This window comes from Muscardinus avellanarius (assembly GCF_963383645.1).
Source record: "Muscardinus avellanarius genome assembly, chromosome: 1".
NCBI lineage: Eukaryota > Metazoa > Chordata > Mammalia > Rodentia > Gliridae > Muscardinus > Muscardinus avellanarius.
In genome coordinates, this window is record NC_137786.1 from 110009678 (window position 1) to 110035702 (window position 26025).

General features: G+C 55.0%; 2 protein-coding genes across 4 annotated transcripts in view; one reads left to right on the forward strand and one right to left on the reverse strand.

Annotated features, from left to right (window-relative positions):
• The window catches only part of UNC5A (unc-5 netrin receptor A), a gene marked incomplete at both ends in the record, with an annotated part of 62615 nt that extends 58319 nt beyond the window's left edge, over positions 1–4296 (forward strand). For both annotated transcript variants that reach the window (XM_080717568.1, XM_080717569.1), the window contains 7 exons: positions 1754–1841; positions 2085–2253; positions 2406–2639; positions 2750–2899; positions 2983–3147; positions 3770–3948; positions 4131–4296. In XM_080717568.1, the coding sequence (XP_080573694.1) occupies positions 1754–1841; positions 2085–2253; positions 2406–2639; positions 2750–2899; positions 2983–3147; positions 3770–3948; positions 4131–4296 (1151 nt within the window). The remainder of the gene's footprint in view (positions 1–1753; positions 1842–2084; positions 2254–2405; positions 2640–2749; positions 2900–2982; positions 3148–3769; positions 3949–4130) is intronic.
• A 1190-nt stretch (positions 4297–5486) lies between these two features.
• Positions 5487–19987, reverse strand: HK3 (hexokinase 3; the record flags this gene model as incomplete). 2 transcript variants are annotated; one of them, XM_080719458.1, is made up of 18 exons in its annotated part: positions 5487–5631; positions 5717–5950; positions 6201–6356; positions 6459–6642; positions 8472–8571; positions 8741–8836; positions 10952–11071; positions 11147–11286; positions 11399–11694; positions 12230–12463; positions 12586–12741; positions 13230–13413; positions 13497–13596; positions 14383–14478; positions 14569–14688; positions 14775–14929; positions 15106–15268; positions 19907–19987. In XM_080719458.1, the coding sequence occupies 18 exons, from the start codon at positions 19985–19987 to the stop codon at positions 5487–5489; spliced, it is 2760 nt and encodes a 919-aa protein (XP_080575584.1). The 2 variants fall into 2 exon arrangements, with proteins under 2 accessions (XP_080575584.1, XP_080575585.1); XM_080719459.1 differs by lacking the exon at positions 19907–19987 and having other exon boundaries at positions 11399–11559; positions 15106–15262.
• Between the last annotated feature and the right edge of the window lie 6038 nt (positions 19988–26025).

A 26025-nucleotide genomic window follows, 5' to 3' on the forward strand; every position in this document is an offset into this window, starting at 1 on the left:
CCTTCTCTGTAGCTCTGCCTCCTGCTTCTTTGGCTGCCACACCTCTTATTTCCCTGCCGGGCCCCCTGCCACACCCCATCACCAAATGAACCCTACGTTGATCATGTCTCTCCCCTGCTCAGATCCTTTCTAGGGTTCCCTGCAAAGCCCACCTGACAAGGCAGAGAGGACCCCTCCCCCAGCCAGCTGCTGTGGCCTCTTCCCTCCCACACACTCCTGCACACGGCAGCCGCTGGAGACCTGCGGCACCCAAGTACACGGTGCCGCCCTTTGCACGCCTGGGTCTCTTGGCTCCTCCACTGCTGCTTCTCTGCTCTCTGCTTCATGCCCCTCTGGACAGAGGATACTGAACCCCTCATGGGTTAGGATGCGGAGGTGGGACGGCCCAGGCAGGCAGAGGGCGGGTTCTCCCTGCCGCCCTCACTGCCATTGACTAGCTCTCTCCCTGTGCTCTTGAGAGAGCGTCTCGTCGCCCCGCCCCTGCCTTCCTGAGCACCCGGTTTGGTATTTGTTCAGTGATCACACAAGGGATAGTGCCTCCGACACAGAGAGCATTCACACCAGGACATCTAGGACTAACAATATTAGGTACTAGGGGGCAGCGCAGGCTTGCAAGGGAAGCAGTAGCGATAAATAGGTAATCAGTGGCTTCCTTCTTCTGGACTTGGGTTTTCTGAGAAATAGTCATGCATCACATAATGACAGGGACACATGTTCTGAGAAATGCGTCCTTAAGTGATTTCTTCATTGTGTGAAGTGTGCTTACAAAACCCTAGGTGACTGTGACGTCACTAGACAATGTAATCATAAGCGACCACCATCCTGTATGAAGTTCGTGGTTAACAGAAATGTCAGTATGCAGCAGGTGACTGACACACCTCAGTGCTTCCACTTTGGGGAATATCCGTTTGCTCTGGGACTTGGTGGGATAGGCTCTAGAATATTTTCCTTTCTCTCTCTGTCCTGCACTGGGAGGCCCCTCCTATCGTAGAGACCCCTGTGCTGAGGTAGGACAACCCCTCGGTGTGACTCCCTAGTCCCTGTCCTCATCAGGTCCTGCCCCCCTACCTCTCCCCAGACCACTCTTCTCTTACGGATGCTCCTGTCAAATGCTGGGGCAGGGGCATGTCAGCCAGGCAGGGTGGGGGTCTCTGTGACACTTCCCAGACCTGGGAGGGCTGCCAGAGCTCATGGTACTGCCCATCTGCAAAGACAGAGATGGGCAGGGAGTGGCCAGTCTTCAGGGGGCCAGGGCTAGAGAGAGGAGGAGCTGGAGTGGAACAGGGCAGGAAGGCAGTGCCACCAGAACTGCCAACCACACAGCGTGGGCTGGGCTGCAGATGCTGCTGGAAAGGACGGTGGACCAGAGGCAGGGCCTGAAGGCGGCCTTCCTGGCAGCCAGGAATCTAGACTTTACCCTAGGGGCAGGGAAGGTTTCAAGTAGAGCATGCCCTAGTCCCAGCCAGTGCCTTTCAGGTAGCAGAGGAGACAGGACAGCATCCCTGGTAGCTTCTGTTCCGGAGTTGTTTGTGCCTAGGTTAAACAGGCTTGCTTTCTCCTCCCCGCCCCGGCACCCTCTTAGCATCTCCTGGACTCATGTTCCCGGCTGCACAGGTGGTCAAACAACATGGCGGTCCTTGCAGCACCTCTGCCCCCAGGCTGGGCCGGCATGCCAGGCTCAACAGGAGGCTGGCTAGTGGAGTATGGAGTGTCCTGCAGTGGGTAAGCCTGGCATCCTCCTGCTCTGTTACAGGAATCAGCCTCCTCATCCCCCCAGACGCCATCCCCCGAGGAAAGATCTACGAGATCTACCTCACACTGCACAAGCCAGAGGACGTGAGGTGTGGGCTCGGCCCGCGGCTGGGGGTGGGGTGCTGCCTGCTGCCCCGTCATCGGGATGCCCTCTGTCTCCCCACTGCTGTGCCTAGCCTGGCCTGGCCTGAGGAGGGCCGGGAAAGAGCTGTGCCCAAGCCCACCGCTCTGTGGGCTCCAGCCCTGGGGTGCTTCTATCCAGGCCCAGCCGCCTGGCCCCCAGGATGGGACACTGACACCTTTCCCTCCCCACCCATATTTCCCCACTTGAGGTTGCCCCTAGCCGGCTGTCAGACCCTGCTGAGTCCCATCGTTAGCTGTGGGCCCCCTGGAGTCCTGCTCACCAGGCCGGTCATCCTCGCCATGGACCACTGTGGGGAACCCAGCCCCGACAGCTGGAGCCTGCGCCTCAAAAAGCAGTCGTGTGAGGGCAGCTGGGAGGTGAGTACCAGACAGCCCTGGGGCCTGCCCACTCCAGCACTGCAGAGCGGAGCGTGGCCTTCCGCTCACTCAGCCACAGCCCCCAGCAGCGATGTGGCCAAGCTGCACCCAACCCCTCCTTGGGTGGAACTGACCCTTTGGACCACCCACAGGATGTGCTGCATCTGGGCGAGGAGGCGCCCTCCCACCTCTACTACTGCCAGCTGGAGGCCAGCGCCTGCTATGTCTTCACTGAGCAGCTGGGCCGCTTCGCCTTGGTGGGGGAAGCCCTAAGTGTAGCCGCTGCCAAGCGCCTCAAGCTGCTTCTGTTCGCCCCCGTGGCCTGCACCTCCTTGGAGTACAACATCCGCGTCTACTGCCTGCACGACACCCATGATGCACTCAAGGTACCACACCCACAGCTCTGGCCCCAGGGCATGGATGCCCCAGCCTCCCGGGCGGGGAGGAGGAGGCCCCGCCGGCCCCCCAGGCCCCGTTGACCACTCGGGCACTGCAGGAGGTGGTGCAGCTGGAGAAGCAGCTGGGTGGACAGCTGATCCAGGAGCCTCGCGTCCTGCACTTCAAGGACAGTTACCACAACCTGCGCCTGTCCATCCACGATGTGCCCAGCTCCCTGTGGAAGAGCAAGCTCCTTGTCAGCTACCAGGTGAGGGCCAGGCCGCCGCCAGCACTCGGGGGGCTGGAGCTGGGCACGCCTGATGCCTCCTCTCTGCCTGCCCCTCCTGCCAGGAGATCCCCTTTTACCACATCTGGAACGGCACGCAGCAGCACCTGCACTGCACCTTCACCTTGGAGCGCGTCAGCCCCAGCACCAGCGACCTGGCCTGCAAGGTGTGGGTGTGGCAGGTAGAAGGCGACGGGCAGAGCTTCAACATCAATTTCAACATCACCAAGGTGGGCGGAGGGCAATGGCATGCGCCCCCACACCAGGCCTAGGCTGCCCATCCTGCACCAGCCCCTCCCATCCCTTCCCAAGTCTGCCTCCTAGAAACCACCCGAAGCCCCCTCCAAGTGGTCTGGAATGGGAGGAATAGGTGCCCATGGGACTTGGAGAAGGGAGTCAAGCAGGAGGAGGAGACAGGGCTATCAGCGGCCCATGAGGGCTTCCTGAGGGAGACTTTGTACTGGGCCCTAAAAGATGAGCAGGAGTTTGGCAGGCAGTAGTGCAGGGGAGGGCATCTCTGGCAACGGGGACTGAGTGGTTAAGACACAGAAGTGAGAGCTGGGTGGCCAGCACAGGCTGGCAGAGGGCCTGGGATGGGGCATGGAGAGGGAGGGGGACCAGGCCAGAGGCCTCCTGTGTTCACTGGCCAGGACTTTGGGCAGCTTGTGTACCTTTGAACCTCGGGCCCCTCTAAAGAATAGGGCCCTGGCATACAAAGGAGGGGGTATCTGAGAAGCCCCTTACCTGAGGGGTAAGGCTCCATGTTCTGGGGTGGTCTGGGAGCTCCCCCAGCCCCCAGGAGGTAATAGAGGGCAAGTCCTAACAGGCATCTCTCCCACCTCCCACCCCCAGGACACAAGGTTTGCTGAGCTGCTGGCTCTGGAGAGTGAAGGGGGGGTCCCAGCCCTGGTGGGCCCCAGTGCCTTCAAGATCCCCTTCCTCATTCGGCAGAAGATCATTACCAGCCTGGACCCACCGTGCAGCCGGGGTGCCGACTGGCGGACCCTAGCCCAGAAGCTCCACCTGGACAGGTGGGCAGGAAATGGGCAAGGAGGGGCTCCGACGGCCACCTGCAGCCCGGCCTGCGCAGGTGGGGCAGGGGGTGGGCAGGAGGCCCTGCAGAGCCCAGGGCCCACTAGTGGCTGGGGCTGAGGGGAGGCCCCGTCCTCGGGTGGGCTTCAGGCCACTGATGGGGCTCCTCTCCTTTCCGCAGCCATCTCAGCTTCTTTGCCTCCAAGCCTAGCCCCACAGCCATGATCCTCAACCTGTGGGAGGCACGACACTTCCCAAACGGCAACCTCAGCCAGCTGGCGGCGGCAGTGGCTGGACTGGGCCAGCCGGACGCTGGCCTCTTCACAGTGTCAGAGGCCGAGTGCTGAGCCCGGCCAGGCCGCAACGCCTACACTCTCACCAGCTTTGGCACCTGCCAGGGACAGGTAGAAGCCGGATAGGGGCCCTACCCCACCCCAGGGATAGCTGCTTGGACAGCCCTTCCCGGCCGAAGCTGTCCCTTGATGTTGGTCCTTCAGACCCTGCCCGAACTCCCATCCCTCCATGGCCTGCCTGGCCAGGCTGGCACAACCACCTGCTCACACTCTACCTGGCCCCAGAGCCCAGGGCGACCAGTGCCCAGAGCCCGGCCCAGCCCGGCCCATCTGTGTGTGTATACGTGCGTGTGATGCTACCTCTCCTCCTGCCCCTGGCCGGGGCCCCGCATACACACGGGCATGCGCGCACACGCTGGGCTCCCGGTGTGCCCCTGGAGCTCCTGCTCGAGCAGGGCCTTATGCAAACGTTCCTGTGCCTGCTGGGTAGGGGCACGTCCGAGGGGCTGGCTCCCAGCCTGAGGGACTGAGGACCCCAGTCGGACAGGGCTCAGCCCCTGGATTCAGGCACACGACCACCACACAGGCGTGTGCCCACGCATGCCTTGTGTGCTCATCTCACGTGCACCCCGCTCCCGGGTCTCGCAGACCCCACTCCACCACCACGCACATCTCATGCTGTACACCCGGAGGCCGCTCACGTCTCTCACGCCCGGTGTCGGTACACATCTGCCTCTCACGTGCTGCCCTTCTCCCACCCACCAGGGACACCCGACAGCGCCTCCCGACCCTTCCCGACCCCAGCCTCGAGGTGCCCTGCCCAGCAGGGCGTGTGAATATGCAATGGGAGTCCCGGGCTGTACTATGGCGAGTGTGCGTGCCGTGGCGTGCCCATTCTTAGGGCTGGCCAGTGCCCCAGTGTGGGGCCTGTCGTGGGAAGCTTGTGTCCTGACTCTGTCTTAAGTGCATTCGTGCACTTACACTTGGCCTTATGTACACAGTCTTGCCCGGCCGCCAGGGCGTGTAGAGATTTTAGCGGACGTGAATGTAAATAAATTATATATATATATTGCTAACCACTGTGCTGCCTTTCTCCGGGAGAGCCAAGAGGTGGCCACAGAGAGGGGGTCACACACGGCTCATCTGAGAAACCTAGATGGATGGATCTGACTAAAGGACAGGCTGGGCCCAGACCCTGGTCCCACAAAGCTGGGGCTGAGACCCCCTGGTTCCTGGAGATTTCCTCAGACGCGGGCTGTCTGGGCAAGGCGACAGGCAACAGCGGTGACCAAAGCAGCGCCTCTGCCAGACCCATCTTCCGACTGCAAGAAGGTGACTGCACAGCGAGGGGCCAGTTCTCGCACTGTGGCTGCCACCAGGCTTGAGAAGCTGTGGGGGAAGGGCTGAAATGAGCCCAGGCCAACCAGGCCCCACTGGCCAAGCCTCCCTGCCCGGCCAAGCCACCCAGACTCACTGAGGGTGCAGCTTGTAGAGGGTCCCGTCCACCCCCACAGACACCGCCAGCTCCTCCAGGCCCCGGTTCTCCCGGATCTTCTCCACCACGGCAGCCACACCCGCCCCGCAGAGTTGGGCAGCTCGCCGGGACACAGCCTGGCACACCTCTAGGACCATCAGGGCGTCGTCTGAGGTCAGCGGCAACCCCAGATCCTCCAGGATGGCTCGCACCTGTCGCAAGGCCAGGCTGTCACTGGGAGCCAGAAAGGGAAGAACACACAGAGGTAGGGTCCTGAATTAGCTTCGAACCTGCGCGATCCTCCTGTCTCCACCTCCCAAGTGCGGGGATTACAAGCGTGCACCACCACGCCCGTCAGCTTCCCCTCTTTAGAGATTTTTCCCACCAGGCCCTCCAGAGTAGACCCAACCAACACCAGCAGCCAACCCTCCTCCATGAAACAGATAGACTCAAGAGGCAGGGAGGCAATCAAGGCCTCAGACACCTTTCAATCTCAGAGAGGAACTTGGTCTTGAAGATGTCCCTGGTCTGAAGACACTGGGTCTGCTGACCCCTGAAGAGAACTCCAAGGCCGGTTAAGTGCAAAAGTATGTGGCGGACAATCTCCCCCAGGTACATGCCGCTGATCATCTTCTCAAACCTGCATGGACACGTATGTGTCTGCCCAGAGCAGGAGAGCCCACCAGCTATCACCACCAGCATCAGCCACCGCCAGCTGTCACTGCCCAGGCCCAGCCCACACCTCTGCTTGCCAGGATTGATGGACGCCTGGTCCACACTTGCATCAAAGCAGGTGCTGAGCATGCCCAGTGAGCCATCATCCCCAAAACCGCCCCACTCCATGTTGATGCACATGTGTCCTGACTCCCCGGCCACAGCCGCCACATTCCGGAGCTCCTCCATGTAGCAGGCATTGGTGCCTGTTCCTGCAGAGAGACAAGGTGGAACAGAAAATATTAATGCAGATAAGGCCTCTCCGAGCCCTTCCCAAACCAAGTGACAAAATTCAGGCTTGCTCCCTACTTCTCCATCTTCCCAGTTCAAAGCTTGCCCTGGTCCTCCTTGCTCCTCACTGTCCACAGCTCAGCCCCAGGGCTTCCACTATGTCCCACACCAGTACCACTTTCAGCGCGTCTGCCATGCTATCCAAAACTGCTCCTATGGTGCCCGCCAGTCATGCAACTCCCCTGGGAGATGCGTGATGGCACCCACTATCTGCTGGTGAGAGGCCCAAACTTCCTGACCTGACCTAAACCTTTAGTCAAACTGATTGTGAGCCAGGCTGGGGACATCGAAATCCAACAATAAGGGCCCCACGGTCTGGCCAAAAATTGGTAATGGGTGGCCAACTCTGCTAGTACATCTATGGGCCCTAATAAAAGCACAAAGGAAAACATCATAGGAACCCTGGGACACACGGTGGGTCTTGATGCCCTCAAGGTCAGGAAAAAAGGAAAAAAGGACAGGGAGAAAGTGGTGTCTCAGTTGGGTGTTGAAGCCAGGAGGCACAGAGAGGAAAAGGCACTCCCTCCCATTCCTCCCACTCCCTACGTATTTCCAGCTCTGAGCAGGTGGGCTACTTGCTAACCCCACCTGGAATCCCTCCATCCAATAGTTTATTCCCACAGCAGGGTGGGTATGCCTCCCAAACTCCCAGCAGTACCAGGCACTGTGTTTGAGAGGTTCCTGTCCATGGCAGGCCACCATGCTCCTTGCACTCTTAACAGATGAATGCCCAAGGATCTTGGGAGCCCTCCCCTGCCTAGCCAAATCCTTTACTTCAATGTTTTCATTTCAAGTCCCACTTGTGCCAGGAACCAGTCCTTTCTGATCTTGGCATCGTTCCTATCCATGTGTGAAGTCAGACTCCGCTCTCTCTGACCAACACAGGCTGCTCTGGGCTCAACCCTCCTGGACAGTCAGTCTGAGAAGGCAAGAGTTTTTCCTCCTTTTATGTGTCTTCCTGTCCCTTTGCCCAGCTTCCAGCTGGCCACAACTAGGTGCTTAATATTTAGAATCTTGTACTGTCTCAGGACACCTCATAGCTCATTGGTCCTCCCTCACACATACACACATGTGCACACCAGCTTCAAACACTGAGTGTGTACCGTGGACCAGGCATTGTGCCACACTTGGCCTCCTTTCATTTCCCCTTCATGAGCCCTTGAGACAGGCCATCATTATCATCTGCATCTTTGTGTGTGTGGGGGGGGGGGTCTGGGGATGGGACCCAGAGGCATTTGACCTCCGAGCTATATACCCCCTGCCCAATTTTTTATTCTTTATTTTGAAACAGGATCTCACTGAGTTGCAGAGGGCCTCACTAAATAGCTGAGGCTGTCCGCAAACCGCGATCCTCTGGTCTTAGCCTCCCAAATGCTGGGATTACAAGCGTGCGCCACCACGCCCGGCTTCATCTGCATCTTAAAATGAAGAAACTGAGGCTTTAGTGACTTGTCCAAAGTCATACATGTAGAAGTAGCAAAGCTAATACTTCCACCTAAATCTTTCTGATTCCAAAGCAGAGATTAATTTGCCAGATGGGCAAACTGAGTCTCAGAAAGACTGTGAGTCATTAGCTGAGCTGGACTAAACATTCTAGCCTCAGACTCCGAGACCAATAGTGTTCCAGGGCCCTGTTGGGTCACAGAGAAGCAATCTCATATCCCCAAGGCCAAGGGAACATCCAACCTCAGGAATCAAGGGGGCCAGCAAACAATTAAGTAGTAGGGGCACAAAGGCAGAGCCTCCTTACCGACAATGAGGCCAATCTCGCAATGGGGATCCTCATAGCCACAGGACATCATGGTCCCCACCGTGTCATTGACAATGGCAACGACATTCAACTCCACTGCCTGCACACAAAAGGATGCTGCTAGTTGCTGGGCAACGTAGTTGTCATGGTAACAAGCACTGGACCCAGAGGTCTCTATTGCAGAGCACCTCTCTCCCAAGAACTGGAAGACCCTTTGCTCCCCTCAAGGCCTGCTGCATCTCAAAGCACTCCTGGAGACAGGCTCCTACCTGTCTGCGCCTAATGGCTTCCCGCAACAGACACACGACGTCTTGGCCTTCACAGTCTGACGCGTTGAAACCCTTAGTCCAGTTCAGGAGGATGCCCTGAAGTGGGACCAGGGAGGAGAGGCTGGAGGTCCCCTTCAAATCCCACTCTGTTTCTCCAAAGCCTGCATCCCATCAAAAGCATACAATTTCTAGTTCCCAGAGCAGGAACCCTTGGCCACTTTGCCATGTGGTTGTAGGTCTTGCCTCCGCCCCTCTCAACTTCCCAGGAGTTCCACTAAAAGCACTGTGAAGAAACCTATTAATAATGGTTTGACCTGTGTTTTCCATTGTTAGTTCCAGAAGGCTCAGATGGTCTGAGGGTCTGGCCACTTTAAGACAGTTGCCCAGAAGGAAGGGTTAAGAATGAACAGAGCTGGTAAAGTGAGTGTCCTTTGTAAAAAAAAAAAAAAAGAGAGAGGAAGACACAGGGTGCTCAGAAGACTACATGCCAGTAGATCCCACACTTCTTGAGAGAAATAGGGAGTAGTCTTTTCAAAGGAAGGGATTCTCAGAGTTAGGGTCAGAGCCATATCAATGACAAATTCACTCAGATATGGTGATGGATAAATAGGAAAGATAGGATGGGAGGGGCAAGACGACACACTTTTATTGTGGGAAACTGGAATTAGATTAGTGACTAGGGGCTTGGCTGTACCTGAAAAGGATAGCTCTTAGTGGCCATAAAGTCAGACCACACCCCTGGGGGGAGGGGGATGGCTGTCCAAAGCAGGAGCTCTGGGGCAAGTCTGGATAGCTTTGGAACAGGAAGTTCTTTTGTTTTTGCTTTGTTTTGTTTCAGATGGGAATCTCACTATGCTGCCCAAGCTGCCCTCAATCTTTCTGCCTCAGTCTCTAGAGAAGCCGGGACTACAGGTGTGCACCACTGCACTCAATTATATTGCCTGTATCCCTTTCCCCATTGTATAGCAGCTAGGGTGTTCTATGTTCATTGTCTCAAAAACACAAACCTGTGTGTGTGTGTGTGTGTGTGTGTGTGTGAGAGAGAGAGAGAGAGAGAGAGAGAGAGAGAGAGAGAGAGAGAGAGAGAGAGAGAGAGAAAGAAAGAGGATATCAGCTTTAGAGAGACCAGATTATGAACAATAGCAAAGCTTCCTGGACAAAAGGGACTCTCTGGTCTGGGGAGGGGGAGGTAGACTCAGACCCAGATTTTTTTTTAACTTTTCCTGAAAAAAGAGTCTTATGCCCTCCACCCTGAACTAACTCCTGTGGTTGGTGGTGGGACTCGGGGGCAGGGGAGGGAGACAGAAGGAGTTCAAGTGGCCTGAGAGCAGAGGGGGCCTCTTTCATTCTTCCACTGGTAAAGCTTAGAAAGGTACCAAGATTTGAGAAACTGGGAAAAGGGGGGGATGCAGAGAGCGGGACCTGGGCATGTCTCTGGGTTGCCTCTATGTCTTCAAATTTTGCACAGCAAAGGACGCTGTGGAGCTGAGAGAAGCGCCTGCTTGGGGAAGGGGGGTCCCCACATTGACTAAGCTTTCACCCCTCAAAAGATTGTGGGCTCAACACAGAAATTAAGTTCAGTTACAGGAAATTAATGATTCCATGTTTCCTATACGTCTGGATTTGCACAGAGTCACACCTGCTTCTCATACCTTGTAAGGAATAATCAAAAAGAGCAAAGCTTAGCCTGGAGCCACGAAGACCAGTAGAGATGGCCACCCAAGGACACGCCGTGTAAAAGAAAACAGAGGAGAGTGGTACGTTGGAGAGAGAGCAGACAAGAGCGGAGGGTGAGAGCCACGCTCTCGGCTCGCAGGAGACGAGGTGGAGCTTTTTGATGACCACAGGTGTCTGAGAATGCCACAGCGGCCTGCAGGGGCAACGGGCTTCTCAGCGTGAGAAGTTCTGTGCAGAAGCTGGAGTTGTTGAGGAGATTCCTGGGAACTCAGACCTGAGGCCTGGGAAGGGCTGCTTCTGCGACAGGCTTCTAATGTGAGCCTCAGGAAGGCTACCGTACGTGCGGAAGGACACGCCGAGGTGTCTACTGAGTGGGGATGCTGAGTCCAGACCTGTGCTAGTCCCTGCCACCCCCACTAAGCTCCAATCCCCTCCTCCCCCGTCCGCCCTTTCCCTGGCCTCCTGCACACTCCATGAAGGATATGTGGATGGGAGGCCCTCGGGGCCACTTTTCCTGGCCCCCCACTCCCTCACCTGGTCCAGGCCAATCTGCTTGCAAGGGAAAGAGAAGGTGAAACCCAGGGGGAGGCTCCGTCCACTCAGGCCCTGCCTCTGCTGGAAGTCCACGATGCAGTCCACGATGTGGTCAAAGAGCTGCAGGGTGAGGCAGGTCAGGCGGTGGGCTCCCGCCAGCTCCCGCCCCAACGTCGGGGCCCAAAGCATGAGTACCTGCTGCCCAGAGCCCTGGGCTACACACTCAGGGATGGAGTAAACCTGGCTGAGGATCTGCACGCTTCCCTCAGTCACGTGCACCAGGAGGACCCGGAAGTTGGTGCCTCCCAGGTCCAAGGCCAGGAAGTCCCCTCGCTCTGTGGAGCAGAGACCCTCAGTGCCGGGGCCGAGCCGGTGAGTCCATTCCCAACATACTCTGTGACCCCCAGGAGCCCGCATCCCCAGCCTACACCCAGGCAAGGTCCTCACCGCTGCCGTCAGGTGTGGCCCGTACGTAAGTGGGCAGCATACGGAGTGAGGAGGCCTCCCCTCGGAGCCCCTTGGCCATGGCCTCCCGCATCTGTGCCTGTACCACTGCCAGCTGTTCACGGCTCAGCTGGAAAGGTGCCAGGGTCTCCTCCAGCAGGCGTCGGTGAGCGGCCAAGCGGGCGGCCACAGCTGTCACCATCGCCACTCCCCGGCCACCTCCGTCCACGGAGGGGATGAAGGAGATATCGCATTCCGGGGCCAAGAACATCACCATCTTCTGCAGAATGCTGAGGAACCTACACAGACAGGTGCGTCCAGCTTGGCATCTGACCCCCAGGGCTGCTGAAGCCCTGGGCCCCTATCACTTTTTTTTTTTTTCAGTACTGGGGATGGAGCCCAGGGGCATTCTATCTTTGAGCTACACCCCCAGTCCAACCATATTTTTTATTTTTTATTTTGAAACAGGGTCTCACTAAGTTTCTGAGGGCCCCACTAAGTAGCTGAGACTGTCCTCAGAACTCGGATCCTCCTGTCTCAGCCTCCCGAATGCCGTAATTATGAGCGTGTGCCACCACACCCGATCTCCTACATCACTTGAAATGAATTCAGTCCTAAACGAGTCTGTGCAGCAGCCATACATCTAGTGCCCCAACTATCCCCTCCCTGGAACACACAAAAAGAAGCCTCTTTTCTCTCTTCCACGTCTCCTAGCCTCCCTTGGCCCAGCCTGGGCCTCGCCCTGCTTGGATGCCATTATGCCCACTGGGTGTGCATCACAAGTGCACACACGTCCCTGCTACCTGCTCACACAGAATCGTATTTTTATAATACCTGGGGTGCTGTTCGAACACTCGGCCTCCAGTGGCCACAGCAACCTGGAGCGCCCGCTGCTCCCGGCTGTGCTGCAGGCGGGTCAGGACCGCAGCCAGGGCAGCCGCGCAAAGCTGCGCAGCCCTTGTGCACACAGCCGCACACACCTGCCGCACAAGCTCGGCATCCGAGGCCTCCACGCTCAGGCCCAAGTCCTTCAGGATCGTGTGGACACGGGCTGCTCCAGTGGAGGGACTGCAGGGGACAGAGTGCCGGCTTGGAGCTGAGTTAGCCCAGTACCTCCCTTTCTCAGGGACAGGGTATTCCTGCCCCCGACCTGGGGGTCCTCTGTCTAAGCTGCTCGTGCTCCCACTTACTCCTCCATCTCCATCACGTGCTCCAGGAGGATGTGGCCTTGGCTCAGCAAGGCGGGCGAGGCACCACCACCAAAGAGCACCCCGCGCTGGGCCAAGTGCACCAGCACCAGCCGCACCAGCTCACCCAGGTACAAGCCCCCAACCATCTTCTCAAACCTGCGGGTGGGAAAGGCGGCTGGAAAAGCCCTTGCTGAACCCTTGCCCACCCGCTGTACCTCAGGAGCCCCAGGGAGGAGCTGTTTCTTCTCTGGGTCCCCTGCCTAGAGGCTCCAGAAAGAAGCAGCCACCCCCAGAGGAAATGGGTGTTTGCCCAGACCCTGCTCCCCACTCTTGGGTTAGGCTCATGGGCCTCCTGGAGGCAGAGGGCCCCAGGAAGGCAGAGGGCAGAGGACAACGGACTCAGCTGTTCCCAGACCCAAACCCCAACCTCTTCAGGGCTGACCAGAGTCAGGAATAGGAGGGCCAAGGGCTGAAATCTCTGGGTTCTAGAACTTTAAGGCCTTTCTTCTTTGAGCCCGGCCAAGACCCCTGGGGGGTGACCTGCAGACTCTCAGGGTGAGAGGGAGGGGCTTAAGGGCAGCAGAAGAGGTGGGTCAGAGCAGCAGAAGGACCTAGAACAGAGTCAGGCCCCCCTGCCAGGCCACCTCTGGGCACCAGGATTCAGGGACTCATGGTCGAGAGCATGGTCGAAGGTGGTCAGCACTGGCCCCAGGGCCGTATCATCGTCGAAGGAGCCCCATTCAATGCTGACACAGATGCGGCCTCGGTCCTCGTCCAGCGCCGCCACGTGCCGTGCTTCTTCCATGTAGCAGGCATTGGTACCGGTGTCTGACGGTGAACTCCATCAGGGCCCGTCTGCCTTCTAGGCAGCCATGCCTACCACCCCTCCTCACAAAAGGTCTGCGGCTCACCTACGACGAGTCCAATCTCGCATGGCCCGGAGCCTGGCTCACAGCCCATCATGGTGCCCACCGTGTCGTTCACCACAGCAACCACATCAATGCCACAGACCTGGGCAATGGGGAGGGCAAGGTCAGGGTCGGCCTGGTAGCCTGAGTGGGAGCCTGGGGGATGGGCAGGGCTGGGGCCCTGGCTTTGATGGAAACATCCAGAGTCCGTGAAATACATGTATCTGCATGCCCCGCACGTATACCCAGGGCCCCCATAGAAGACTCCCTCCCCTCCTACCCTTCACTCCTGCCTCCCCCAACCCAGGCCCCTGAGGTCACAGGGGCTCCCAACCCTCAGCCCTCACCTCCAGTGCTCCCCTCAGACCAGGACGAGGTCTCGGGATGGAGCTCCCCATTAGAGCCTGCTCGCCTCACCCGCATCCTGGCCTGGCGCCCGAAGCCATCCCACCCAGCCTGACTTCTAGCCCTGCACAGGCCTGCCTTTCCCTGACACGCCCTTTGGTACACACCCTCCTCTGAGACTAGAGAAGAGGCTCAGCTGAAGCACCAGGCAAGCTGCTCCTTCAAGACTCTGCTCCCTCCTCAGTCTCCCAGTCATTGGAACACAGAGGCAATCTTATTAAAATGCTTTCCCCACTAAACAGTGGGGACAGGGTCGAAGTTTGTTCGTGCTTGTCCCCCACCACAGTCCTGAACACTCATTTGAATCTTTCTTAGCCCCCATTTCCTTGCCTATAAAATGAGAATGATTGCAACAGTTACCCCAGGATTGAACTTGATAAAGGCTATTAACAGGAAAAGAAAGCAGGACCTTCGGAAGCACCGCCTGAGCGCCAAACCCAGGCCAGCGACAACAGTCCTCCCCATCACCTCTGCCTCCACTCACCCCCTGCCTCTGGATGGCATCTCTCAGCAACTGGACCACGTCCTGGCCTTCCACACCACTGCATCTAAAGCCTTTGGTCCAGGAGATGAGGGTGCTCTGGAGGCAGAAAAGCCAAGTCACTCCTCCGATGGCCTCGTGGGCCGCAGCCTCCTCCCACCCACTGTCCCCAAGCCCCCTCCTCCTCACCCTGTCCAGGCCTGTTTGGTGACAAGGGAAGGAGAAGTTGAGCCCAAGCTGCAGGCTGTTCTTGCCCACAGGATGCGCATCCAGGAACTCAGACAGGCAGCGGGCAGCAAAGTCAAAGAGCTAGGAACAAGGGGGTTGGCTCTGCCCACCTGAGCCCTCGGACCCCAGCCAGGTCCCAGGTCCAGAGGCAGGGCACTGAGCCTCACCTGCTGGCCAGTGCCCAGTACCACCTCTTGGGGGATCACAAATTCCTGGCTCCTGGGCTCCACTCTGTGCTGCTGGATGCCCGTCAGAGTCACCCACAAGACACGCAGTGAGGCCCCGGTGGCCCCCAGCTCCAACACCAAGAAGTCTCCTTGCTCTAGGGGGCAAACAGGTCAAGGAAAGGCATGCAGCCCGTGAGACTGGAGCTTTGTCTCCTAGGAAAATGCCCAGGGCCTGCAAAGTCTAGCTCAAGGGACCTTAGAAATGGGGGACAGGAATAAGATCAGTACCCTCCTCCAGGTCTGGTCACCCATCTTAGTCTGTGCCACCCACCAGTGCCATGTGGGGTGGACCCCACATATGTGGGTAGCATCCGGACAGCAGGAGCAGGGCTAGCTTGTCCCCTCAGTGCCTGCTCCATGGAGGCCAGGAGGCCAGCTTGGATCTGCTGCAACTGTGTCCTTGTCACCTCGAATTGTTGCAGACACTCCTGAACCTGGGGAGAAACAAGCCAACAGGTCCCCAGCTTCAACCAGGGCAGAGGCCCGCCGGCCTGGCTGGCCTGGCTCACAACTAGCCTTCCCAAGGGGCTGGCCGGAGCCCCGTCCCAGCCCTTTCTTGCTGGTCTTCTTAGCACCTGCCCAGCTCCTCCCGGCCTCTTCACACCCCTGGCTCTCTGGCCGTTCACACTCTACACTCTGCTCCTGTATCCTCAGAAAGCTTTGTTCAGGAGAGAGAGGCCACCTTCCTCCTCCTGTTCCATGTCCTGGTGAGTTCTTTTCTGCCTTAACATCCTCTACCCTGAGCCTCTGTGTCTTTGAATTCAGGGTTTTTCAAGGCCTCCCTTCTGTCTCTACAGCCGATGGCTCCCTGGATCCCCAGGACCCAGATCAAGAGAGTGTTGAATAGTGCCTGCCTTTCCTAACCCACTCCCAGACTCTGGAGCCTGAGCAAGCCCAGCACTGGAAAGTCTGGAGACCACATGGCAGGGCTGGGCCTTTCTTCAGTCAGTAACCCTTCCCAACACATCCACCCAGCTCCTGTTACACACCCAGCTTAATTCCAAGCACCACATACCACATTACTAACTAGGGTCTGCTCTTTGTGGAGCTAATTCTAGTGTTCCAGTGTGGGAGGCAAAAAATGAGCAGGTAAACATATAATATGGTTTGGGTGGTTTAATAATTTGGCAGGGGGAATAGTAAAAGTAAGGAAGTGCAGGGCATGGTGGTGTTCACTTATAATCCCAGTACTTGGGAGGCTGAGACAAGAGGATCACAGGTTCAAAGTCAACCTTAGCAACTTAGTGAGACCCTGTTTCTAAATTAATAATAACACAGGGTTGGGGTAGAGCCTAGAGGTAGACTGCTCCTGGGTTCAATCCCTAGTACTAAAAAAGAAGAAAAAGGAGGAAGGAGGAGGAGGAGGAGAAGAAGAAGACTCGGCGTGGTGGCGCACGCTTGTAATCCCCGCACTTGGGAGGTGGAGACAGGAGGATCACGCCAGCCGCCCTGGCTTAAGAGAATCTGTTTAAAAAAAAATATATATATATATATATATATATGTCTGGGAGTGTAGCCCAGAAGTAGAAGGGTTTCCAGGAACCCCAGTACCATGAAGAAGAAGAAGAAGAAGAAGAAGAAGAAGAAGAAGAAGAAGAAGAAGAAGAAGAAGAGGAGGAGGAGGAGGAGGAGGAGGAGGAGGAGGAGGAGGAGGAGGAGGAGGAGGAGGAGGAAGGAGGAGGAGGAGGAGGAGGAGGAAGAAGAGGAGAAGGAGGAGGAGGGGGAAGAAGAAGAAGAAGAAGAAGAAGAAGAAGAAGAAGAAGAAGAAGAAGAAGAAGAAGAAGAGGAGGAGGAGGAGGAGGAGGAGGGAGGGGGAGGAGGAAGAGGAGGAGGAGGAAGAAGAAGGAAGAAGGAAGAAGAAGAAAGTACCAGGGAAGAAAAATGTCTTTAGCTATGACTCCAGGAAGCCCTCCCTGAGGAGGCAACCTAAATGAAGAAAGGGAGCAATCCATTTGAAGATCTGGGGGTAAAGCATAAAAGAGCTTCCTCTAGAACACTAGGGATGAATCTGGAGGAAGCCCGGGCCAGGAGTGGATCAGAATCTGAAGGAGGCTGAGGCAGAGGTGTAACAGCCTGGATTCTCACCCCACCAGAAGCCCAAGAGCCAAACTGGAGCCCCAGGGACCTCGTCTCTGTGAGGAAACCTCCTTGGATGAAGCTCTTATCCATCCTTCAGAGAAGCCCCACAGGGCTCCCTGGATTCACTGGAGGGTCACAGCCCAATGACTCCGTCGTACCTGGTTCTGACTTTCCATGGCCCCACCCCCTGTTGCTAAGAAATTTCATTCCAGTGCCCCAGACTGGACCTGTATCTGTGAAACAACAGTTCAGGTACCTGGCTAATGAAATACCTCAATGGAGAACCTGGGAGGAGAGGTGGTCTACTGAGGAAGATGAGGGGTGATTTATTTATTTATTATACCTCCTGAGTTATTTATTTATTTATTTGTTATTAGTGATTGGACTGAGAGGCATTCTACCTTTGAGCTACACCCCAGTCCTATTTGATTTTTATTTTGAAGCAAGGTCTCACTAGGTTAATGAGAGTCTCACTACTTGCTGAGGCTGTCCTCGAACCTGCAGTCCTCCTGTCTCAGCCTCCCAGATACTGGGATTACGGGTGTGCACCCCCATGTCTGGCTTTCACCTCCTGTTTCAAAATGACACATGGCAACAGACCCACTTGGAGATAGTGGTCCTAACTGGGATGCCAGTGGTTCTGCCACACTGGAAAGATGCACCCAGGAGCTGGGTGCACTATGAGAGCTACTCCTGCGCTACAAACGGGGAAACTGAAGCTTCAAGACGGCAAGTCAGCCTCCTAAGCCAAGGGTTAGGAAAGAGCAGGTGGACTGTGAAACCAGGTCAGGCAGACTGCAGAGATATTTCCACATCAGTGTGAAGCCTGTAAAAACTAGCAACCTTCTCCCCAAAAAACTGCAGGAAGGAGGCCCAGACCACAGCAAACTTACAGCAGAGTCCTAGTGCTGCCCTTTCTGGCTGTGTGATCCTGAGAAGGGCATGCTTCTCTGAGCCTCGCTCACGTCTTATGCAAAACAGAAAATACTACCACTCAGAAGTCCCCTGCTGCCGGGTCCCCTGTCTCGTTTGCAGCTCTTGGGGTTTGTGGATGGAGTTAATACGCGTGGTGGCGTAAGTGTTAAAGGGGATGTTTCAGGGGTGTTTTAGGGAGGAGTTTTGTTTTTTGTTTTTTTTTTGTTTTTTTTTGGTGGTACTGGGGTTCCTGGAAGCCCTTCTACCTCTGGGCTACACTCCCAGACCTATTTTTTATATTTTTATTTGGAAACAGGGTCTCTTAAGCCAGCGCGGCTGACTTCGAACCTGCGCGATCCTCCTGTCTCCGCCTCCCAAGCGCGGGGATTACAGGCGTGCGCCACCACGCCCGGCGTTTTAGGGAGGAGTTTTGGAGAGCGAGGAGTGAAGCACTAGGGACTGTGAAGTCAGGGATGGCGCTGTGCTGGCTTTTGCAATAAACTTGCTACCTGCGTCTCGAGGAAGCCATCTCAAGCTTGTCAAAGGTGCTGTAAGGACAGAGAAGACAGCAGGTGTGAAGTGGTCCCGCCATGTCTCAATGGAACACGGGTTCCCCCCCTGCCTTAGAGCAGCCTAGACTTCCCGCACCATCTCTGGCTACAAAAGAACTGGAGAAAGGTTCTGGGAAGGGACCACGAGATGACAACAAACCAAGGCTGTGGGAAGAGAGCCCGGGTGCGGCCTGGGGTGCCGAGCGGGGGTCCAAAGCCATAGGAAACGTGGCATCCCGGTGAAATTCCCTAAAGCCAAAGGGAACTCTTTTTTTTGTGTGTGTGTGGTACTGGGGGTGGAACCCAGAGGCTTTCTACTTCCAGGCAATACTCCCAGACCTATTTTATATTTTATTTGGAAACAGGGTTTCACTAAGTTGCTTAGAGCCTCACTAAGTAGCTGAGGCTGGCTTCGAACCCGTGCGATCCTCCTGTCTTAGCCTCCCAAGCGTGGGGATTACAAGCGTACGGCCGGCAAAAGGGAACTCTTGAAACTACAGGTGCGTGTAAGAGAGCCAGTTGGCAGATGTGGGAGCTGTGTAGGAGCCTCAGGAGAGAGGGGCGAGAAGCAAGAAGGAGATATGGCAGGCTCTAAAACAAGCCCAGCAGGGCAGTCGCTGCTCACCGCGGGTCGGCTCTGAGATGTTAGCAGCAGGATCTGGAGCATGGGCTGGGCGAGGGAGGAAGGGGGCAGGAAAGGCAGTGAGGGAACGCCCACCCTAGTGACTGGATGTCGGAACAAGCCAGAAACTACAGAAACGCAGGGAATGATTCGGGAACCGCTCCTGGGTGCCTCCGCTGTGCGGTCTTTGACCTTCGTAAGCTCATTTGATCCTCCAGAGAGTGGGGGGCACTTGACTTTATTTTGTTCCATTTTACTGATGAGGAAACAGAGACCGATAGATATGAAATGACTTACACAAGTGTTTCCTGCTCAAGGGTGTGGTAGGCAAGGCTTCTGAACCTTGGTCAAGATGATGGGAAAAGGTAGGGGGGGTGAGGTTCACTTCTGAGCAAACCACAGCCACAGGGATTCTGCCGCATAGTCACTTTCTAGTTGAGTTCAGCCCCGTAGCCGTGCCTGGGCTCCTGACTTCAGTGGCTGAGGAGAGGGCGATGTGCAGGAGTGACTGAGCAGTGGGAAAGAGAGGGCTCACGAGTACGACCTTGTATAAGGAAACCCTGAGCGGGCCCGTTCTGAAAACGTCAACCCACTTGGAGCAGGGGCAGCACCCATGTGCACGATGGCAAAAGTGATACTTTCGGAGCTGACACACCTCAGCTCGGGGCTCCTGTCGGCCCTTTAACTTGTCCCTTCATCTAAGCCTTTAGCTTGTCACTTCACCTAATCCCACCTGGCAATCATTTGGGGCCTCAAAGGAGAGAGGTATCCGATTGGAGATTAACAGCTTGGTCGACTGGAAAGTGGCCGCGTGAGTATGCGCCTAGGGTCCCGCTGCATCACCAGCCACCCTGCCTTTGCCATCCTCCAGTAAGTGTGAGACAGGATCCCAGCGCCGAACTTACCAGCTCTGAGCTCTCTGAGGGCCAGGGCAAGCCCAGGGCCCTCTTCCCAGGCGGCAATCCTGCAGGCCTAACGGAGTCCATGTGGTTCCACCAGGAGGGTTGGCCGTCTATGGAGGAGAGACAGCCAGGGTCAGTCAACCACTTAATCTATAGGCCCCAAGAGGCTATGTCCAGGCCCTCGACGACTTCCTTCTGAAGAAAGCCAGAAAGGAGATCACGGGCAGACAAGAGAGCACCAGGCAGGCTGACTCCATGTTCAAATGTCATTCACTGTTCTTTCATTCATTCACCTCCACTGGCCCCCACCGCCTACTGCACTGAATGCAGGCCCTGCCTCCAGGGACCTCACAGCCTCACAGCCATCACAGTAGGCTTGGCCCAGGCCGTGCTACAGAGGGACCACGTGGTTGAAGATGCTGCTGTGGTCACGCAGGTACTAGAGAGCAAAGGGTAGGAGGTAAGAAGGGACCAAAGACCTGGCAGAGAAGCGGCAGGCTGGATGTGCACATCCTTCCTGCCAGGATAAGGCACATGAATTTCATCCTGAAGGAGACAGGGAAACGTGGAAAGAGGTCTGTTTTGGAAATTAAATCTGTGCTTCAGAAAGGGGTCCTACTAATGTCATGACTTTAGACGAGCCATTTATGACATTGAATCTCAGTTTCATCACCTGTAAAGCAAGAGAAAATTTATCTTGCCCACAAGACTGTTTTGAGTGCTAACTGGAACAAAGCCTGGGGAGATATTTTATGAAATGCAACATGTGACACAAATGTCAGCTCACGGGTGAGCTTTGGAAAGCGCAGTGATGCTGAGTGGGAAAAGCCCTGTACTTAGAGCCCAGGACCTGGCTCCCACACGGCAGCTGCACACGTGTCCCATCCATGAGGCCTTTCATCTGTGAAACAGGGACCGATGTGTCACAGGCCTGTGTGGGGCCACAAGATGATGAGCGCGGAGGATGCTCACTTGGGGCACATGCTCAGCCTAGTCAGATCCAAACCGAAACTCGAACTGAGCCTCAATTTCCTTTGCAACGGCATAAAAACAAGTATGTTCTTATGAGGATCAGAAGAGTTAGTGGCCCTTCAAACAGGTACAGGACTGTGGAAGTGTCAGATGTTTGGCTCACTAAGCCAGCGGTGGCATTGCTGTTCTAGGTAGTCCCCCAGGGAAACTAGTGACTTAGGTGCCCTCCATGGGTGAAGGGAAGCTCAATGGAGGCCCCAGGACTAGCGCAGGCACCTGTCCAGTGAGCACTTCACCTCACCAAGCGAATCTGGGAGCAGCCAAGCGTGGTGGCGCACGCTTGAACCCCCAGTACTTGGGAGACTGAGCCAGGAGGATCACTTATGAGGCCCTTTGCAACAAGGTGAGACCCTGTTTCAAAATAAAAAAAATAAAAAATAAACAGGACTAGGGGTGTAGTTCAGAGATAGAATGACCCTGGGTTCCATTCCCAGAACTGCAAAAAAAAAAAAAAAAAAAAAAGGGGGTCTATTAGACCTTGGCATCTGGATGCCAGAGAGACTCTTCAAGCTCAGGAGTCAAAGCCACATTCATTTTCTCCACTTTCCCTCCACAAAACTCCTGTTCACCTTGGCTGGAAGCATCAAAAGTTTGTTCATCTACACAGCTGTTTGAGTTGCTGTGTATACATCACCCACCACCTCTATGCAACTGATCCGGGATCCTGGGAGAGTTCTCCTGTGTGTCCTCTCCTCCCCGGCCTTGAGCCAGTGTCTGATTATTCCAACAGCCTCCCAAGTCATACCTCTGCTTCTAGTCTGCTCATCTGCCTGCCCCACCCAATTCCTAGCATGTTGCCAGTGACTATACTAAAATAGATTCTATCGTGTCATTCTGAAGCTCTGTCTCCCCTAAAAAAAAAAAAAAAAAAAAAAAAAGCAAATCATCACGCTCTGATGGCTCCCACTGCAGAAAGAAGTCCAGGACTCCTTCCTTGTGGTGGCACAGCAAGCCCTTCACCCCAAGCTTCCTCTTGCTATCCCCTCCAAACCCCAGCCACAGTAGCCATAAGCTCCCTATCTCCTGCTTTCCACCCTTCATTCAAACTGCTCCCCAAGTGTGGAGGGCAATCCCCATAATCCTGTGATGTCTGAGTCACCTCGGATCTTCAGTGCCAGTACCAGGTTTGGCATAGCATGTGCTGATTCAGTTCTGTGAAACTGGAAGCAGAGGGAGGGGTTTTTATTTGTTGAACCAAGAAGTTAGTTTCTGACGGATCTTCCCCAGATCACATGTATCTACACTCATTTTCCAAATCTGTCAAATGGGAATGTGAAATGTTCGTTCCATAAATGTTACGGTCTGTTTTGAGGATACAATTAAATAACGATGACCATCGATTACCTTTGGAAAGCGCTGAGGGCTCCCCGTGTGGCCCTCTCCATTAAAGCTCGATCGTTCAACATTCATCCAGCAAATGCCGGACTGTGAAGCTCGCCCGAGCAACCCTCGTGCTTAAACTCCAGTAGAGTGCTAGCTCCAATAGAGTGCTCTTGGGCAAGGGACAAGTTTCCTTCATGCTCTCTCCCCCAACCTCGCTCAGGGTCTGCACATGTTTGTACTGAGGGCTTCTTGGTTTCCCTTAGCTGAAATTAGCTAAATGAGGGAGCCCTCCTTTATGAATACATCCCAAAGGCTCCTGCTGAGGTGGAGCCACGGTGACCACCAAGGGCCAGGGCCTTACACTCTCAGGCTATTTTCTCTGGTGCCGGCCAAGCAGGAAGGATGAGGAAAACAGGGCTGTGGATGAAGCAGGCAGGACTCAGGGGAAGCGCTTACCTGAGAGACGGCAGTTGATCAACCTCCTCAGGTCTGAATGCCTCTCAGTGTGAGGTGCTGCCGTGACCCCAGTCTGTACCCAGGAGCAAAACTCAGGGTGACCAGAGTTATAACGTCCCCAAGCCCCGCCCTCCCCCTCTGCTACTGTTACCAGACACCCACTAGTTCAGGAAGGTGGACTTCCTTCCAACTCTTTTCTAAGAGGAGGCCGGGGTTGACCGGCTGTGGTGCAAACTTAAGCAAGGTGACCACAGGACATTGGAGCCCTGAACTGAGTCAAGGATCCTTCCACATCCACTCTGCAATGCTGGAAGCTCTAGTCATTTTACAAACACTTGGGGGTCTGAGGTTTGAGGTGGTAGCTCATCCCTCAAAAGGAGCTAGAGGAGCCTAGCCTGGGAGACACATAGTGTAATATAAAAAAAAACTTTCAAGCCAAGCCTGGTGGCGCACGCTTGTAATCTCAGTACTTGGGAGGCTGGGACAGGAGGATCTCAGGCTCACAGCCAGCCTTGGCTACTTAGTGAGACCTCCACAAATTAGTGAGATCTTGTTTCCAAATAAAATATAAAAATAGGTCTGGGAGTGTAGCCTGAAGGTAGAAAGCCCCTAGCAGCGTGTGCTCGCACGCGCGCGTGCGCGCGCAAACACACACACACACACACACACTTTCCAAAATGTGATAAGTAATAATGCCCAAGAGTCAATGTGGGAACACAAGAGGAAGGGGCTGATGACAGGAGAGATGTAGGGCAGGCTGGGGGAGCTTGAGACTTGAAGGAAGAATGGGTGCTGACAGAGGAGGTCCTTTCACAAAGGAGAGCACGTGTGCAATCATGGGTCACGTGCATACACAGGTCCCTTCGTGGACTGATGTGCGGCCCTCAGGGTCCAAGAGAGTACACGTTGGTGGGGTACATGGTGGGAGAAGAGGTGAAGCCAGACTGAGGAGTCTAGCCTGTCCTCTGTAAGCCAAGGGGGGACGAGTAGGTCCACACCAAGGGTCTTCTCTACTGGAAGGAGAAGGGGAGTATTAGGTTTCTGTGAAGCTACTGGCCATCAAGCTGTTTTTCCATTGAACTAGTCTCCTTGAATGCACAGAATTTTGGGACATCACTGTAAGGAACTAGGCACATGCCAACAATCTTTGTTTTAGGAAAACTGGTAGACACCTTAAAATTTTAGGCTATGTCACAAATAGCAACTCCACCATTATCCAAGGACAAGGTCTCTGCATAATGCTAGGATGGAGACCAGAGACCGTGGCCAGCATTAGCTTTTTTATAATTAGACCTGGAAACATGGCAGACATCAGCCTTGCTGTACCAATCCTGAATATAGGCTCTGAAAGGCAAGGAAGTGAGGGGGGCACTGGGGAAGGCAGGGTGGCTGTCACTCACAACACAGCATCCTCCTAGCCTGGGGTTCCAATCTCCAAAAAAATTTTTTTTTGGGTCTAGGGATGGAATCCAGGGGCATTTGACTTCCGAGCTACACCCCCTGCCCTATTTTTTTATTCCTTATTTTGAAACAGGGTCTCACTGAGTTGCAGAGGGCCTCACTAAGTAGCTGAGGCTGTCCACGAACCATGATCCTCCGGTCTCAGCCTCCCGAATGCTGGGATTACAAGCGTGAGCCACCACGCCTGGCTCCAATCTCAAATTTTACTTAGTTGGGGGCTAATATGAAACTGAACGTGAATGCTGTGACTCACGCTGACAGCAGCATTTGCTTCTTCCCCCACCCTTTGGCTGTATCAGGGATTGACTGAATCCAGGGCCTAATATGTGTACTCTCTTGAGCCAGGGTTAGGATGCAAATAACAAGCATTTCCAGGATTCCTGTCAGTGCTTCTAGAGATGCTGTAGCTATTTCCCTAGGGGGCAGGTGTCCTGGTCCCCTAGTCACAGTGCCAGGGAAGGTTTGGGTCAAGTCAATGGAGGGAGGCTGGCTGGGCTTGAAGTCTGTGAGCAGCTGGGACAGCCCGAGCTTTAGCACCGTGGCTGACGCACCATGGCTGCCAGCAGTACGTACTCAGCCAGACACCAGACGGGCACTGACCAACTGGGGAAGGACAAGTCCAGACAAGCTTCCCTAGAGCCCTGGAGTATAATCTTCAACCATCTAGAAGAAACTATGGGATGGGGAAGAGGTTAGCCCAGCACAACTAGAGTACCACAGCTAGGCTGGGAGGCTCCGCCCTCCCTGCTGAGCTTTCTCTGCTCCACTACAGAATCCACACCCGAAACACGGGCCGTCAGCAAGCTCCCCTCCACCCCTCCACACCCGCTATGCTCGGGATGTACTCGCAACTCTCTCACAGGCATCAAGCTCCTTCTAAGTGTTTCGCCCTCGTTCATGCCAATTTGTCTGAAATGACACCCCCTTTGGCCTCTCCAACCTTTTCACCTAATTTCCCCTCATTTGCCAAATTACAGCTCAGTCAGCAACCGTGGGGAGTCCATCCATGATAAGCCCCTCTTGGCTCTGACTCCAGCCGGGAGCTGCCTACTGATTTCCTCCTGGTATCTTGGATTTGCCAGTTATCACACAAGTTTATTAAAATCATCTGGTTTTGTGTTAGTCTCTTACCTGCTGTAATATAGGCTCCCAGATAATGTTTCTTATTCACCTTTGGAGCCTCAGGTCCTGGTTCTAGATCTAATATCAAATTGTTATCAGTTAATTTTTGTTAAAGGGGCCTTCTCACAATCTCAATAGTCCAGCACTTTTGAAACAAAAAAGAAATAAGTACCCTCTTCCTGCCTTCCAGGTGCATATGATTTCAGCACTTAATCCACGTGGGGTACACTTTTCCATCTTCCCGCTGGTAATTATCAACCCTCACAGCCAGTTACACCTGCCTTCCTCTCCTCAGAATTCCCATGGGCTAAAAACAAGGCTAAGCTGCTCTGCATCACATGCGAGAATGAGCCCATCCAAACTTGAAATGTCCATGGAGTCATCGGTTTTGTGACTGAAATGGAAGGTCAGAGGCCATACAGTACAGGCAACAGAACCTCTGGTGTCAGTCAGACCTGGGTTTAAACCATCCCATTTACCACCTGTTTGACAGAAATTCTTTACTTCTCTGAACCTCAATTTTCTTCTTTTTAAAATAAATTTTTATTGGTGCATTGTAGTCATACATCTCAATGGGATAAAAAAACTTGTGGAGATATACATGCACACATCACCCAATCAGCCCCTACCCAATCTCTAACCCCTTCTCTCCCCCTCCCTCCTACCCATGCTTGGCTTCCTGATTGACTTTGATGTTTAAGTACATCATATACTTTAAAGAGTTTCCC